Source organism: Pezoporus occidentalis, unplaced genomic scaffold (assembly GCF_034315485.1).
Source record: "Pezoporus occidentalis ecotype Australia unplaced genomic scaffold, CSIRO_AGI_Poc_V1 ctg75, whole genome shotgun sequence".
Taxonomy (NCBI): domain Eukaryota; kingdom Metazoa; phylum Chordata; class Aves; order Psittaciformes; family Psittacidae; genus Pezoporus; species Pezoporus occidentalis.
This window is the reverse complement of record NW_026916104.1, coordinates 2,845,033-2,860,250: the sequence shown is the minus strand read 5'-3', so window position 1 is coordinate 2,860,250 and position 15,218 is coordinate 2,845,033. Positions and strand designations below refer to the sequence as shown.

At 34.6% G+C, this 15,218-nt stretch overlaps 1 protein-coding gene across 2 annotated transcripts in view; it reads right to left on the bottom strand.

Annotated features, from left to right (window-relative positions):
- Positions 1-15,218, bottom strand: part of KCNH8 (potassium voltage-gated channel subfamily H member 8) — a 185,932-nt gene that overhangs the window by 88,879 nt on the left and 81,835 nt on the right. For both annotated transcript variants that reach the window (XM_062602054.1, XM_062602053.1), the window contains exons 4-5: positions 11,369-11,496; positions 8,435-8,675 (exon numbers count right to left, since the gene is read on the bottom strand). In XM_062602054.1, the coding sequence (XP_062458038.1) occupies positions 8,435-8,675; positions 11,369-11,496 (369 nt within the window). The remainder of the gene's footprint in view (positions 1-8,434; positions 8,676-11,368; positions 11,497-15,218) is intronic.

Below are 15,218 nucleotides of genomic sequence, written 5' to 3'. Positions count from 1 at the left end.
GTACTGTGTTGATATAGGTTAGGGTGAGAAGCCAACCCAAATTTTATACTGTTAGAAATTAAAGAAATGAACTATCCCAAGATATGAACTGTAGGTCCCAGTGGACTTGAAATCTAAAAAGGAATATCAAAGTCAACATTGTACCATCAGGATGGCATTTTGTTACATAGAAAAATTTGTTCTCTCCCACAGCTTAAATGTTAAAAAAAAGGTCTTATTGAGGGGCATGATCACTAAAGAAAACTATGTAAAAGTGTTAGGAATAGTCCTTAAGCAACAATATATTTAAATTGTAACATTTGGCTATCAAGTATACCTCTCCCTCCTATGTTTTCCTTGGTGCAACTCCCAGCAACATTTTCTGCTTGCCGTTAGCACTTCAGAATATTGCAGAAACAAGCCTGTTTGTTTTGTTCGGGCAGTCACAGAGTTTGGGAAACTCATTGTAAAGACATGTTTCTCCTCCATTCAATGAAATTCTTTTATAGAGATCTTGTGGCTTTGGCTCTATGACTTCTATGAATAACGGAAACTTAGTTCAAAGCTACAAACTCTTAAAATCCTCAGCACAAGGATACCACATTCACTCTGAAAAAAGTTTCTCCTAGTGTGGAAAGAATATAATTCACAGGCTTTATTCTGTTTAAGTAACCACTAAGCTCTTTTATCGGTTGAATTTCTCCAGTGAATATAATTCAGGATTGAACACCAAGATGCTTGTCACTGTACAGCACATGAGAAGTAGCATGATCTCTGTTCTAAGGCTGTGCTTTTTTACAGTTTGACAAATTGACAACATTTTTAGTGATTTTAATGGAGCAAGATCTATCCTCAGGTATGGTGGACCATAGAAGAAGTAATTCCTAAATCCATCTGTAAATGACAGACTGATTTGCTCTTCCGCACCATTTGTTCTGACAGTGGAAGGTAATGGGATATTGAAGGCATACCTAAGTGGAAATACTGATTTATTTGGGTAAATTAGCAATTAATATAAAACCCTGAAATCTGAAGGAATTAGTGTTCCAAATGACTATTATGGTAACAAAAAAAATTCCCTCCAGGAGTACATTATGGTCAGTGTTGATGCACTAGTGTGACATGTTCCACCAAACACTGCACTTAAGCTGCTGTTCCAATTACTGTGGACACAAAGACTTGACCAGCACTCCAACATTAAAACCAAGGGTTTAATTGCAATTATTTACTGTGCTGAGAGCCCATGAATTCAAATCCCAGCATCATGAAACTGAACAAAAGACCATAAACTTAAAGAAAAGGACACATTCTTTTATCAGTTTCCTTGATTTTCAGCCTTTTGGCACCTTTTCAAGTTACACACCTCAGCTATCAGGGTGTTAAACAAGAATCAGGTAATATCAGTTCTACAGTAGTTGATATTCCAGAGAAGCATTACATATTGTGACCTTTATAATAACACACTAAACAATAGAAAGATTTTTTTCATTATAAACTATGCTCTACCTTTTAAAATCAGACTCAATCCATGAACATATTGAGCAACTAAAATATATTGCATTGATGTTTCTAAAAAGGATGATATAGTCTTTGGAGTTTTGAAAGAAACCCAAATACCTAAAAAAATTTCTGAAAAATGAACTGCTAGCTCTGCTTTAAAAAGAAGCTAGTATTTGTGACTGCAAAAATGTGAAAGTTTCTATATGGTAATTTTCTCAATAGAACCTGAAGAAATGTGGCAGAAAGAAGCATTTCCAAAGACTGAAGAAACATCAATCATATGACTTAACTTTTCACTAAATTAGGTATGTGTGAAACACATACAGTTAGGTATTTTGTGAGCACAGTTTACTTTACACAAATGATGGAAACAACAATGAAAAGATTAAACAAGTAAAACAATCAGAGATTCAATGGGGCAACTGTTTCATATACTTACATTTCTTTTACCAGTTCCAAGGGGGATACAGGAACTATTCTTCTCAGAAATTACTTGACAAAAATTCTCATAGGACTTTATCCATAAATCATTAAAAAATATGAAGAAGACCACATGCAAGCTCACAAAAATATTAAGCTAACTCTAAGTAATAATAACAAATATTAACTCTTAAGCATCTAAGCATTTCCTTGGAAACAGTCTAGATAGTTAATTAAAAGACTTCAATCTTTTTGAAAAATAGTGTTGTTTTATTATTACAGTATGGTAAATATAAATATAAACTTTGCCTTATTGTAGCTACAATGCATGCACTATATAACATGGTAGTTTTAACTCTGTGTATCTTTTAACAGGAAAGAAACAGAGTGAAGATTATGTACAAAATTATTACTGCATTTCCCGATGTGCGGACTCAGTATAGGTGAAACAAATTATTTGCCACAATGCATTTTTTTTGTAGTAAAACCACAGCTTAAACAAAAAGATGAAGAATCAGTTCTTAAGTGCTTTTGGCACTCTTAAGTGCTCAGAAGCCTGTTACTCTCATTGTGAAACAGGAATTAGGAAAGAAAAATCTGTCTGAGAGCTTTATTTAGGACAGCTGAGAAGTGGAACAGTGACTATATTTGCTAGAAGCTGATGCGGAATATCTTGACCCAGCTACAAATTGCTGTTCTTCTCAGAATAGTAAGGAATTACATATGGTAAATTCTGAGTATTTCAGCCTATACTCATGAGGTTCCCATCACCCTGCATGTGTTTTTTAAAAGCCCTTTATCCTGCATAATCCACTTGCTTTATTTTCGGTTTTCCATCACAAAATCATATTTCAGAATGGAGTCTGCTCAGTACTTTTTTAAGTACTGTTTCTTGAATCTTAACTTTGATGGTACATGGCGCAACAGATAAGAATCCCTTCTTGTAACCATTTCAACAGTAGTTTAAGTCAATGTTATTCACTTTGGCCTGAGGAGAAAGCAGAAATGCTCAGATAAGCATTTTTTTTTAGTTGTAAGGTATCTCCCATCTTCAGGAGTAGTAAGTAACATTTTGGGACACTGATTTCTTGAAAAATTAGTTAGATTTACAAGCACTTTTTTTTTTTTTTCATTCTCTGAGAAGCTGGGTTATGATGTATAACAATGACATCACAGCCCTGCAAATGAAGAGGAGTCAGGAGAGCCATACAAGTCAAATTTTCAGGATGCCTCCATTACAATAACATTTATCTGCATCTATTTAAAATTACAGAAATATTTCCATAGAAATGATCACATCTAAATTATTGTGGCTTATGCGTGTCTCCTTTATGTCTAGGTGCGTGATTTTGTGCTTGGAAACAGTTTATGTGCAGACTAGTAGCTGTCCTCCTTACAAGAATATGTAAGAAAAGCTATTGAATAACTTTCTAACAATATAGTGGTCTTGCCAAATTTGGTTTGGTTCTTTGAGTAAGAATCTTTAGAAAATGTGTTGTTGCTTTTCAACATAAACATTTTGTACTGTTTATTCACATTGTTAGATAATCCATAGTCCATGAACAAATACTTATAAATTTCCAGAGACAAATTCAAATTACTTCCCTGGTGTCTACCTGAATTTTAGTATGTTAGGGTCTGAAAGGACACTTTCTAAAACATGGCTCGAAACACCATCATTTCCTTTAAAAATTCACAAGTTCTCTTATATGCAAAGGTCCCCTAGCTCAGCTATTGTTTTACATTACCTTCTGTGCGCTTGCAAAAATATGAAATATTAATCATTGTCATTAAGAAAAAGAACATGAAAGACAAAAAAACACCCCTCTAACGCAGCTTGATAAAATCTATAGTATTTAATATTAACTCATCTGATTCCAATTATTTTGTTCAGCATATATTATTTTCAGTACAATAATATGCACACTTGAATGACTAAATCATGAATGATGATATGGTTTTTCACTGGTTTTGTACCATATTTTAAAATTTCTACATATTAAACATCTGAAACTCAAGGGCTTCATATGATTTAAGACAGCTTTGGAAAGATTTTAAGTCATTTACATTTATGATGGATGTTAATGGACCATCAGGTCTCTTTAATCTAAGCATCGTGCAACACAAATCACAGCTTTAGGCCTTCTAAACACACTGCTTTTACAAACTGAAATTGCTAATAAAACACTTTGTTAAATAACTTAAAAGGAGAGAGAGGTACACATACAAAGAGAAGTGATCTTAAAATAACTTAAAAGGAGAGAGAGGTACACATACAAAGAGAAGTGATCTTAGTAACCATTAGTAATTTTCTGTCTCAAAAGAGCAAGCCATAGAAAAACTCTTCAGAAGAATGTGTGTGGAGAGAGTAGAAAGAGGGATGGGTATGGATTATTTTTCCCCACAGGTAAACATAGGAGTATGTTGCAGAAAATCACTTAAAATTACTGTTGACAGGATGTTTATAAAGAGCACAATTTTATGGCTATAATTAGTATCCAGGATCCTCCGACTTCCACTAGAAACTGGATGATCCACAAATAGAAAAATGAAATTAAAAGTTAAAGATCACTTATTTTTATAGTTTTTCTCTCTGAACCTGTTCCTGGCCATCTTAGGAGATGAAATGCCAGACACCTCTGATCTTTTCTAGCAAATATTACCATTACTGTGAAAGCCTATACACACTTTTGTTGAAGTATTGCCTTGACCTCAACTCCTGTTGAAGACATCCTATTCAAATGGGCCCGTGAGCCTGAGCTTTCCCAGTAATGTTACTTTCTGCAATTAAGGTGTTCAATAATGTTTAAAAAGGGAAAAAAAAAAAAGAGGAGAGAGAGAGAATATCAGAAATCTAGAACAAAACAGTTGTAGAACAAAAAGCACTACATTGGATAGTTAGAGAAGAATAAAAGTTATGCAGTTAGGAGGTTATTACTAGTAAAATGGAATGAACTTGGAGAGAGACTCTCATAGCTTTACAAAAAAAAAGAGAAAACTTCATAAATATAATTGAAAAGTAATCAAGATCTGCTATGCTTCTTAGAAATATTAAAACTTTAGCCATCCAGACATACCTATCTACAAATGAAGGACCTAGCTACTGCTTATGCAAATTAAGGGGCATAAACTTTGAAGTAAATAGTGCAACAAAGCAGGTAGTATCACTCATCAGCTGAAACACAAAGAATTTTTTTTGTGTTTACACTAATGTTTAAAAGTTTTTCTCTCCAGCTGTTTATGATTTTAAGATACCTAAAACAGTAAAAAAATTCTAAACCTAAATTATCATTGGACAGAGGAAGCAAAATATTTATTTACAGGGGAACGTTAGAGAAGGTTTGCACACATTACAGAGGAAAAGAGATCTAAAAGTACACTCAAACATCACATCACACAGGTTATCAAAGCATTAGCATATATAGGAAACATCAAGTGAAAAATAATTTTGCCTTGAGAAGACTTAGTCATGCTCCCTCTCCAATCTCTTCCCCAAAGACATCACACAATGGGTTATTCTTACTGTTTATCTTCTGTTCATGTTTTAGAGAACTATCAAGGCTAAAGCAGTTAAAACTCCTGCTAGATGTGCTCTGTTCTCATAAATAATTTAATTCAAATCAGCACTCTTACGAGCATACCAACTCAGGAGAACACTTCCATATGTATTTTTAGCAAGCTTAAGTGTATGCTGACTCACAAATTGGATAAGCCTAAAAGATTTTTTTTAGCTACTAGACTTATTAAAACTCTTCTTCTTAAAGGAAACCCTTATCATCTACCCTATTATGTGCCTTGAACTGATGTGCAGAAAACATCATCTTTCCCTTTTACTATCATATCTTTTTTCCCTTTGATAACACAGAGAAAAACGAGGACTTTATCAAGTTCAAATACAAGTTTATGAAAGTTATGTGAGTAACCTGACATTTCTGAGAAATCTAATAAAACCAAAGCTGATAGACTCTTTTTCTCCAATCCATGATTACAGAGCTCTGATACCTCAATCCATGGTCTAGTGAGAATTCTCCCTGCCCATAACAGTGGGTGGTGGAACTACATGATCTTAAAGTCCTTTCCAACCCAAATCATTCTATGATTCTATGGTTACAGAGCCATAATACAGTGAAGGCCCCATCTCAGACCTCACTGACTTTCTGAGGCAGCAGCATCATAAAAAGAATTTTACTCAGTGCTTCTCATTGACTTTTCTCAGAACACGTAGATCATCCACCAAAGATGTGCTTGTCAGAGCCACAGTGCAACAGCGCCCTGAAATTTATGACTAAATTTATGTATGCTGTCAATCTTACTAATTTCAAGATAGTTATAATGTTCTGAGGCATATTCATTCAGCATTTTAATGGACAAGGAACAACTGAGAGACAACTATAAACACACTATTTTCTTTGAATTCACTGCAGAGATTTAAATGCAGTATGAGAATGTCCTGAAATTATTCCATAAATATTTCCCCAGAGCCAGAAACTTACAAACAGATAACAATTTTAAAAACAATTATTTTGGGGAAATTTGAGCCATTATTGAAACTCTGGGGGGGGGGGAATATTCTTATGCTCCAGTACAGTGTTTGTGGTTACCAGTAGCATAACTATTCAAAGAAGTCTTTTCTAGTACTTTGTACAGTTTTCTTCATATGCATTTAGTTACAACAGTAGTTTGATTTTCTGGATGATAGAACTAAAATTCTAACAAGAAAATATGAAGTAAAATTTGCAAAAAATATTAGTTTTTTTAAAATTTTTCTTACATAGACACTCTATTGATCACAGAGACTGTGACTTACTGATACAAGAAGTCAATTATTTCCAGAAAATGATATAAACAAAAAAGTAGCACTGAGCAGTAGACCATCTGTCTTGATTCAAATGAATACTACAGCACAAAAATCTTATGCTCAGATTTAAATAACTACATTCATAACACAAACCACCGGTGTGAGGTGAAGGATACGTCCATTAGCAAGAGCCTGTAACCTCAAGTCTAATGTTTTTATAAAGATGCCCAGGTAGATCAAGCGAAATGATTTAATTTTGTATTCCTTAAAAGGGAACATGAAGTCATTTATGACTGACTAGAGTTATAATCTTGTTCTTTTTACAAAAGACAAAATATGATCTCTGATGATCTGCATTTCAGAATGTAGTTTTCTTACTGCTGTGCCTGAGTATTGTTGAATGTGAGTTGCTTGCATTAACATGAAAGACTTAATGAAGATTTAACAGTGAACAAAAAAAGGGAAAATTAGACCTTTAACCTAATAACAAAACAATGTCCAAAGGAGGAAACACAAATATTTATCTGTCATAAGGGGTGATTCTTCCATCAGCCACATCACTTATTATTCTTACCATCTACAGTAAAGCTGTCAGAGAAAAGTAATGAACTTTTCAAGATTTTCATAATAAAAAATTCTGTTAAACTAAAGACATTTTAAGCTGTTACTTAGTGTTTAAGAAAACTTCAGTTTTCTTTAGTTCTCCTACAGAAGATCATAACATTGCTTTGAATTTATGAGTTAAGCTACTTTTTTTTTTTTTTCAAAAAAAAAACCAGAAAAGTAAAGTAGAACCAAAGTTTCAAATCTGAGGATAATTTTATTCCTTTGTTCATTTTCTGTCTGCCTTAGAACCCACCTAAGCCTTTTCATATTCAATACAGACATACTCAGCTTTGCTTATTTCTAAAAAATCATTGTTTCTCCACCTGCATATTATCAACAGATCTAAACTATGGTTTGTCACTGTGACAGCATTGAGTGGCATTATAATAATAAAAATTTGGGAAAAAAATTGTGGGACTGTAGTGTAGACTCTTTTCCATACTCACAAAAGAATCAAAAAAAAAAGATAAAATGAAAAATAGTGTAGATTTGCTACAAGGCTGCTATTAGATATGATCTTGTCTTCTTATTAATTCTTTAAAGGTATAAGAATTAAATGGTTTATTCAGATAAAAAGTTTAGAGAATGGACCAGATGACAAGCTTAAGACAACCTCTTAAATGATATCCCAGTTGTCTGTATATCATATTGATATTGTACATTTGCATTATTGTAGTATGAATTTTGATCTTATGTCATTAGTTTTAAAATCTAGTGATTTTCAACTTGTGGTCCATGAGTCTTCTAAGTGTTTGTGAAAGGTAAGAGGAAAAAAAAAGTACATTACAACAACAGTAATTCCAGGGCACACCCCTACATTGAGGTTTTAGGTATCCTCATGGTGAAATAGTGGCTTTCCTTGAGATTAAAGGTCCTTTCTGAGTAACAGCAGGACTTCCCAAATCAATTTACAGTAAAAAAGAAAAAAAAAAACAAAATCAACCCCCAAAACAAACCCCCTCCCCAAACCAAAAGGTGATCTAAAGTTCAAATAAAATCTAAAAATACACAGCTAAAAATTTCCTTTAAAATCATGAAAGTGATTATTTTTTTCCCTATATTATCCATTCAGTGAAAAACTTAAATGCCAAAAAAAAAAGAGATCCCAAACAAATCCCAAACATAACTTACCAATGATAAAAAGAATTTCCACTGCAATGTCACTGACAGTTGTGCTTCGAGTTGTAGACAGCTCATCATGACCAATAAAGCAAACATTGTAAGGTACAGTCACGGCAACATAAAACGTTGCCAGTAAAATAAGCCAGTCCCAGCCAGCTTTAAAAGTGCTAAAATGTAATAGTATGAATTTGGATTTTTTTGCATCTGAAACTTTGTATTCTGGAAATGCTGGTTTATCTACAAAAACATTCTGAAAAAGAGAGAAAAAGATGAAATGAGGCAAGGCATTAATTTGATCATACAGATGCAATTCTTCCAATGCAGCCATTAGTTTTTTGTTTGTCTGTTCTGTTGGGTTTTTTTTTAAGCATAATGAAATATGACACACTGTTATACAGGCACGAATTAATGCTAATTTTTTTTCTAATGTAGTCCTCACACTTATTTAGACAGATGGTTCTGTTGATGGAATAACTTTTGTGAATGTTGGGACAGGAAGAGGATTAATAAAGAACAGATTGAAGAGAATGAGGAGGGGGTTAAATCTGGCAAACTATTTCTTCTTTGTTGGGTGAATTCTGACTGAAGGGCAACATTTTTTCTACTGGACAGTTAGGTTAAAGCTTTGTATACATAATGACATAGTACTGCAAATAGGAATAAACACATAAAGGAATAGATGGTGCTGAAGACAAAACATCCTTCCTATATATTTTTTAGAGCTGTGAGGAGTTTTTTTTTCTCTGACTAACTAGCCTGGTTGTTCGGACAGAACAGCTGTTTGTACTTGGAGCACCTCTCTTGGTTTAGTTTCACCTAGGGGAATCCAGTTCGTGTTATGAACTGTTATGAAACACAGAATAATTGGTAAGAACAACTTTTTTTCCTGCACTCCAGATCCAAACCAAAATAGTAATGTAGACAGATTGTAATATGGCTCCAGAACTGACTACTTTTGCCATTAGAGTATACCTGGCTTTGTCATGTGTCTTGAATCTTTGTCATCTAACCAGGAAAGGCCTCTACAAAAGATTTTAGTCTTAAGCATTAGTTTTATAAATTCTGAGCTTTCGTCTTTCAGAGTCAAAAAAACCCCAAACAAACCACCTACCCTCCTGAAAAGCAGCATGTGGTACATGAACTGTCTTGTACTATTTACTAATAAAATTCTCTCTTGTTGTCATTGGGCACATGGTTAATGTTGTTCCAGTAATGAAGATGTTCACAAAACAATACTGTGCATTCAGCGAGCTAAGATTACTTCTGATCTTAAAGTTATTCACTAGGAATATAAAAAGACAACTGCATGACCACAACTTAATTACATTTGCCTTGCCTGACACAGCTTTTCTTTTTGTGTGCTTCTTGTGAAATACTGTTGTCCTTGCCTTCTACATTCTTAGCTCTCATTTGTGAAATTTAGGGGTTGACTTCCCACTGTTAGCATCAGCACATTTTTCATAACAGAGAAGAAAATATTCTTCGTATGACTTCTAATTCATAGCTCTCAAAATCTGTGCACTAAATGTAGTAAATTATTTTGACAAAAGATGTTTTTAACTAGTATATCATCTACATTAGGATTTTGACAGTACATTAAACTCACCAAAAGCTGTTTAAAAGTTATTTTCTTAAAAAATAGTACTGTGTTATGAAAATCTCATTGGAAAACCTAGTGACATTTTGCAGATTTTTTTCTCTTTTAATTTTTACATTTTTAACATTTAGCATTTTAAAATATTTTAAAACATTTTTAGCTTTTTAACCTTTTTTAATCATTTAACATTTTTTAACATTTAACATTTACATTCAGTGGAAATGAATGTATGCCCTTTGAGGTACATACCAGCTGTGTATTTTCCTTAATCTATACCAATGTTTTTCTGCTTTTAATTTAGAACATAATATCTAGGAAGATCTATCTGCACTGCTGCTTACTTTTGTTCACCAATGAAAAGAACATGCCCAGTGGCAGATCATCTTTTCAGGGTGTTCATTATCTGTATACTTTGGTGATTTTTTCCTTTGTCTGTCCTCTATCCTCCCCCTAACCACAAAAAAAAAAAACAACAAACCCAAAACATTTTCTTCTTGTGGCCTTGTCAAAGATTTTAGTTTTTTGATGATAATGATCAGTCTCTCAGACATTAATCTAACAAATTTTTACGTATACGTACTGATTTCATAGGCATCTCTAGTTTTCCTCTGCTTTAACCTTTCTCCTCATACATAGCTCCATAGAGTAGGAGGGTTATTCTTTCTCCTGAGCATATTTCTTTAGAAGTTGTTCTGCTGTCATATTTTGGGGTTTGTTTATTGTTTGATTTGGTTTTTGCAACTCATGATGTGTTCTGAACTTGCTGATTAGTTATAATTAGCAGGAAAACACAAAAGTAATGTAAAGAAAGAAACGTTACTTCAATTAGGAAATGAAAAAATAAGTTAATTCTCTACGAAGTTGGAGACATTCAACTGAAAAGTTATCTTAATCAAATGTGACTTTCTGGAGCTTACACATTATAGAGATTTTCAGCTAGAGCAATACCTTGAGGTTTTTGTTTTGTTTTGTTTTGTTTTTTCAAATAGTAATTCTTGAAATTAAATAACTGGGACAGTGCATAATTGGAACCTAAAACTAAGTTCTGAGAAGTTTTACACTGTGGCTTTTCTGGGTATAAATAAATGTCCATTTAAAGTGTGTCTAAATGATATATACCTCTTATATATATATATATACATAAAAATATATCTTCTTGATATATGAAGTGTAACAAATACCACAGCAGGCAGAACTGCACTTAAATGACCTGCACTTTACTCCTTTTCTTACCGTAAAATTATGACTAGGACATTTCTCAGGTACTCACTGACATTTTACAACCTTTTTTTTTTTTAAGATGGTACAAAGAGTACACTTTTAATACAGAGAAGAATTAGACTTACATTATTAATTTTTAATTTGTTCTTCTCTCTCCTTTGTAGATGTCCAGATATATGATAAAGGACAGCTCTACTCCGTCTGCGTGCTGACTCAAAATGTGACCCTGCTCTTCCTCTTCCTTTCCATTTTTCTGCAGAACAGAAGTGAGAGTCCAGTAAACACCAGGAAATGGCAATTATAACTTCGGGAGCTGTATTGACATTTTAGACTTGGCTATAGATAGGGCTAGACGTAAAGATTATACATGCCTTTTCTTATACTAGGCTTCCACTATGTCAGAATAGATTAATTTGCTAGCTTGCACACTAATAATATACAATTCTTGTATCCATGCTTTTAAATTTCTTTTCTCACCACATGGTCACTGGCATAATCATTTGATGCATTCCTTAATGACATGAAATCCATTAAGGAGTAAAGACTGAACACTGTTTTGGGAAAGTTTGTGTTTTTTCCCTCCATCCAGATGTCTGTAACTATCAATCATGGGATCAAAGTTTGTTCCTGCTTGTACAACAGTAAATTCAAAGAAACTCCAGTAACTCTGGTGGAATTACAGTGAATTGTTGACAGAGTAAATGAAAACAAACATTTTGTGATGTGTCAGTATTAACAAGAAAGGAATTATGGGAATAAAGGAATAAGCAGAAAGAAGGAATGCATAAAATTAAGGGGAGGGGGGAGAGGAAAGGAAACCCCAAGCAAACCCAAAACCAATTAGCAGAGCCAGAAATTTACAAGTAAAATATAGCTTGTTAACATCTTGGAACCTGCCCTTTCTAGATTCTTTTCTAGGCAAGAAAGATTTGACTTATAGAAGACTAATGTCTTTTTGGTTCAACAACACAAAATTGTACATAACAAAAAGCATAGAAACTTTCCAAATTTCTCAGTGAAGAATGTTTCCTGTAATTCATGGAAGAGCTCTCTCTAGCTGAAGATTTTTTACAATGCATTGCAAAAACAAATAGCTACTGAATAGCTGGAGAAGGCATTTGAAGAAGTCCTAAAGTTCCCCATTTCCAACTTTGCTGTCTGCAAATAGTTGAAAGAGCTACAACACATACAGATGCCAGCTACAATGAAGAAATAAACCCAAAGTATTTCAGAAAAGAATTCAACTGAGTGTGGTTTTGCTTTGTTTGTTGTTTTGCTGTTGTTTTTTTTTAATTTTCATCTCTCAAACTTCAAACCATTTAAAACTCCATTTTAAAACTGCTCTTAAATTCTGGGTGACAATAAAGTTCTTATTGTTTCTCTGAGCAAAAATTAATTTCAGTCTGTTGAATCAGGTCTATACTGTAGCTCGGGGCAGCTGTAGTTGTCTGGCTTTTTAATATGACTTTGAAATTCCGTTGTGGTTTAAGCCTAGCTGGTAACTCAGAACCATGAAGCTGCTTGCTCACTCCCCCTTTCTTATCAGCCAGTCAGCTCCCAGAGGGGTGTGGAGGAGAAATGAAAGAACGTAAACTCCATGGATTGAGATAATAACAGTCCAGTAACTAAGGTATAACACAAAACTGCTACTGCTACCACCAATAGTAACAGTGATAAGGGAAATAACAAGGGGTGAGAATATAAAAATTAAAGGGGAAAAGAAAAAGAAAAGAATAAACACACGTGATGCACAGTTCAATTGCTCCCCACCCACCGACTGATACCCAGCCCGACTCGAGCAGCAATCTGGGCCTTCCAGGTGACTCCCCCCAGTTTATATACTAGGCATGACATGCTGTGGTATGGAATACCCCTTTGGCTAGTTTGGGTCAGGTGTCCTGTCTGCTTCCTCCCAGCTTTTCTTGCCCCTCCTCACTAGCAGAGCACGAGAGACTGAAAAGTCCTTGATTGGAGTAATCATTACTTAGCAACAACTAAAATAGTGGTGTGTTATCAGCATTGTTCTCAGGCTAAAGTCAAAACTCAGCACTGCTCCAGCTACTAGGTAGGAGAAAAATAACTGTTACAGCGGAACCCAGGACAAATTCTCTTTAAAATTATTTACAGGCCTCTCTTCCTTTTTCCAGCCTAAACTGCCATGTGAATGAGGCCATTCAATTTATTGCCTCACAAAGTAGTCAATAAAATGTGTTTCACATCCATGAGGCAGGTTGAGAAAGTGGGCAAATACCTTTCACAAGTTTCTTGCCAGCAATGTTTTCAGGACTCTAGATAATTTCCAGAATAATGCTCTCCCCTCCTTCCCCCTCCCCACCCCAGAATAGCTCTTACGATGCTTTTCAATTTAGACTTGACCTTTCTTTCATCAGAAAAGTGGTAAAGTATTCTTTAACTCTTCCTGCTGTCCTTCTGTGTTGTTTTTATTCTTTCAAATGAGATTGGGTATAGCACGACAAACATCACACATGATAATCTCAGAAGTCTTTCCTAAGAAGAAAAACTTTTAATGACAACTCTTTGCTGATCTTATCTTGCAATCTTATAATGGAAGGTTGCAGTAAAAAAAGCACAATGAAATGGAAACGCCTTTGTAACTGCTGACTTTTCTGTTTGTGTTTTTAGAAGAACATGGGATATCAATTTTCTGCTTAGGGTTAATAGAAAGTGGAGGCATAAATCCTTTCTTATGCCTTTGGAAAAAAAAAATCTACTCCTTAGGTATAAATCAGAAAAATAAATCCCAACAATTTCTGATAAGCTCTACAAGGTACATGCTGCCCTAGCAATGAAAAAGAACTGTAAACTCAGATTTACTGACCAAATTAAAACAAACCCTATGTCTGCTCTCCTTCAAAACACATCAGAGTAGTCAGAGCATAGCATAGTATCAGATATTGTCCAGTGTAGCATGAAGTGTTTACTCATCAAATGGGAGATATTCTTTCAACCATGAAGTTCAGGTGGTAACAGATAATAGATATCACATGCTGTTCTTGAGGCTATGGTCAAGGCAGCTTGTTGCAGCCTGCCAGCTCCTGGGATCTTCCTTCTTAAAATAGCTGAGAGGGTGACATGAATCGGCTCATGGCCCAAGAACACCTCCACAGACATGAGCAGGATACATCTGAATACCAGCCTGTTCTTGTTCTAAGTCTCCAGCCTCGTGCTTATCTGTAATTGCACAGGAATAGGAGCTTTCTTGGAAAGTAAATCCACCACATACAAGTAGAGCCACCAAGATCTTCATGGATAGTGGACTCAAGCTGTCTACACTGAGTAACTCTGACGTGACCCAGAAGCATTATGCACACTCCACAGCAGTCAAGATGTGGCATTAGAGACACCATGAAATGCACCTCTTTCCAAATACTGCAAGAAACTAACCTGCTCTGGCCAAAAAGGTTGTACATTATTGCCAAAAAATGTCTCAGGCTTGGTATTTTTCCTCATTTTTCCCGGCATTGAAAGAACTGCCTTCGCTTTTTCCTCAGTTTATGAGTTATCATAGCAGAATACGCATTAATTAAAACCACTACTTAGATTTCCCTCTGGTGTGATTAAATGCCCAACATGTGTTTGCATAGAATCATCTCCCAGTCTCATCATGTATCATTACCACAGAAAATTTTCTACACATTGTGCATGGATGCAAAAAAGAAAATCAATATCTAGCATTTCACTCACATTACACAGGAAAACCAAAGAGATTTATCTGGTTTTATCCAAACAATTATATAGTTAGAGAACTAATAAAAGCGACCAGCACCTCTCAATATTCAATCCAGAACACAATAGACTGACAATATGTGAATGAGCCATAGAGGAGCAAGGCAAAGTAGTGTGAGAGTTTAGTCCTGGAACACGTGCACACCTGAGCAGCTTTATTCACAGAAGGTAGTTATACCAAAATCCAATGTGACAGAGCTATCCTAAAGTCTGTGAGTCTGCAGACTT